Below are 2,730 nucleotides of genomic sequence, written 5' to 3' on the forward strand. Positions count from 1 at the left end.
AAAGAGCCACATTCGTTACAGCGCTGACGAGTTATCTAGTGACTCAGGGTATTAATTATGTTTGGAAAAGAAATCTTCCAGGACTAGTTTGAGATATCCGTCTGCAGGAGAGGGGGTTCACCACTCGGGAAGGCGAGGATAAACAGTTCAGAACCCGAGCTGAGTGTTTTCACGGGGAATAAACAAACGCCCCTGGCGTGGAAGAGGTGAAACGTTCCCTCTCACAGAGCTCCTCGATTCCATCCTGCAATCCCATCAGCTTGCAGAAGACTTCACCGGCACGGCTGAAGCATCCGGCAGTCGCTGCCACGAGGGAGCCGCTCCAGAGGAAAGGGTTTGAGATCGGGAGTAGACTCAGCACTTTGTCTTCAGGTTAATCCTCAAATCTCCCTTTCTCCCCGTCACTGGGGGGAAAACTTCTCCCGTACGAACTATTTACACCGAGTCGAAGGTTTGTAAGACAGGGTTTGGTGTCAGACTGGTGATTCAAGGCTAAGCACATCCTTATCCATCAACCCATCCGGCAGGAAAGCTCCCGGTCGCCTCTCTCCGTAGCAGGAATAACCTCTGCGGCATCAGGGAAACTTAATCCTCCCTCATTTCAGGAAGGAGAATCCATATTCCAGGTGACGATTAAGCTTCAACCATGCATTTACTGAGAGCGCAGCCGAGTAAGTCGGCTCCATCCGCAGCGCTGAAGAGAGGAAAGCGGAGCCAAACTCTAAATAACGAACCAGATCACGGAGACAGAGGGTTCGCAGACGGGTTCTAAGCCTCCGCCCTCTCCCAAGCTTTACCAGGGCACCAGAAATTAAGGCAGAGTCACAGGATAATCTCAGGATCGTCCTTTTATCTCCACCCACCAAAACATTCACCTTGAAAATGAAAGCGTTTTACAAACAAGACAATGTTGACACCACTTAGTTTCGCTCCGCGTTAAAAGAGAAGAATAAAACATCAGGGAGACTAGTACAGTCACATGGAAGTTATGCAGAACCGTAACGGCTTACACTGCAGAAATTAAAACCCCAGAACCCGATTTCTGATGTTTCCAGACAGACAAGCTAAAAGGGACAAACCACATCTTTGTTAAATATAGAAAAGTTTCAATTCGAGGGGAAGAGAAGAAGAAGTTTCGTTTGCCAGATTGTGAAGTAGCACTGGTCTGCACGCATGCTCAAAAGGAAATTCTCCTAGTACAAAGCCATCTAAAAAACAGAGACCGCACAAAACCTAGCTACTAAAATGAAGATTTGGTAAAAAAAAAACCAAAATAATAATACCTATGTTTTCAAAAAAAAAAAAAATCACTTTACAGGTCAAGGCTTCCACTGCCTAAGTGAGTTTAGTAAAATGAGAACTCAAAAACATGTGCTATGAAATTCACAGATACAGTTATGTTTTGTTTTGTGTTTTTTTTTTTTTTTTAAAAAAAAACAACCAAACAACAACAAAATACATCAGGTCTTTTACGCATCTGTTTCCCCATCCAGAGTTTACTCCGCATTCTCATCCTCTTGTGCTGCAGCAGCTTCCTCGCTTTCTTCCTCTTCCTCGTGTTCTACCGCCACACCTTCTACTGGTTGTCGCTCTTCTTCCTCGGGGAGAGATTCCTCCGCAGGGGGGGAATTCTGCTCCTTCGCGTTTTCTGCATCCGGCTCCACCTCCGTTTGTGCTTGTGGCTGTGCCTCCATTTCTGTCTCTGTCCCTCTTGCTTCTTGCTCTCCCTCTTTCTCAGCTCTTTCTGGGTTCTCTTCAGGCTCCTTGTTTTCCTCATCTATGTTTTCCTCCTCTGGATTTTCTTCTTCAGGATTTTCTTCTTCCAGATTTTCTTCTTCGGCATTTTCCTCCTCATCCTTGTTTTCATCTGCTCCTTCTGCTGTTCCTTCCTCTACGTTTCCACTGGCTCCTCCTTCTCCTTCTTCATGCTCCTCTTTTTCTTCTGGGTCATCCGTGAAAGGATTCTCACCCTGCAAAGAGAAAGACAAACATTCGTCTGCTGCGAGTTTCTCTCGAGCTGCTTTGAGGAATTCACGCCGGCAACACGCCAGCAAACCCTCCCAAGAAGTTGAGCGTAACGGTTGCCCCAAAAGCAGATGCTGCCTCGAGAATTCAAAAATCGATGCTAATATTAGCAGCGACAGCGCAACAGTCACGTCTCCGGCCAAAATTGAAGCTGGAGACCTCGCTCATCCTGTTCGCTCAGGGTTCGATGTAACATGTGGGGCAGGAGATGACAGGAGAAGTCATCGGCATCGATAAGCAAGTTTACCGATGACACCGAGCTGCGCGGAGCAGTGACACGCTGGAAGGAAGGGATGGCATCCAAAGGGACCCGGACAGGCTGGAGAGGTGGGCCCGTGTGAACCTCAGGAAGTTCAAGGCCAAGTGCAGGGTCCTGCACGTGGGTCGGGGCAATCCCCAGCCCAAATCCAGGCTGGAGGATGAAGGGATGGAGAGCAGCTCTGGGAGAAGGAGTTGGGGGTGTCGGTGGGGGAGAAGCCGGCCGTGAGCCGGCAACGCGCACTCACAGCCCAGCGAGCCACCGGCAACCCGGGCTGCGTCCCCGGCAGCGTGGCCAGCAGGGCGAGGGGGGACTGTGCCCCTCTGCTGCGCTCTGCTCTGCTCTGGGGAGACCCCCCTGCAGTGCTGCCTCCAGCTCGGGGGGTCCCACCAGCAGAAGGAGACGGAGCTGGTGGAGCGGGGCCAGAGGAGGGCACGGAGATGCTG

The 2,730-nt window shown here is 50.1% G+C and overlaps 1 protein-coding gene across 1 annotated transcript in view; it reads right to left on the minus strand.

Moving 5' to 3' along the window:
* Positions 1-1,496: 1,496 nt before the first annotated feature.
* The window catches only part of AKAP8L (A kinase (PRKA) anchor protein 8-like), a 14,444-nt gene continuing 13,210 nt past the window's right edge, over positions 1,497-2,730 (minus strand). Inside the window, 1 exon segment of the mRNA XM_009885558.1 lies at positions 1,497-1,970. Within this exon segment, the coding sequence (XP_009883860.1) occupies positions 1,497-1,970 (474 nt within the window).

This window comes from Charadrius vociferus, unplaced genomic scaffold (assembly GCF_000708025.1).
Source record: "Charadrius vociferus isolate BGI_N301 unplaced genomic scaffold, ASM70802v2 scaffold955, whole genome shotgun sequence".
NCBI classification, from domain to species: Eukaryota; Metazoa; Chordata; class Aves; order Charadriiformes; family Charadriidae; genus Charadrius; species Charadrius vociferus.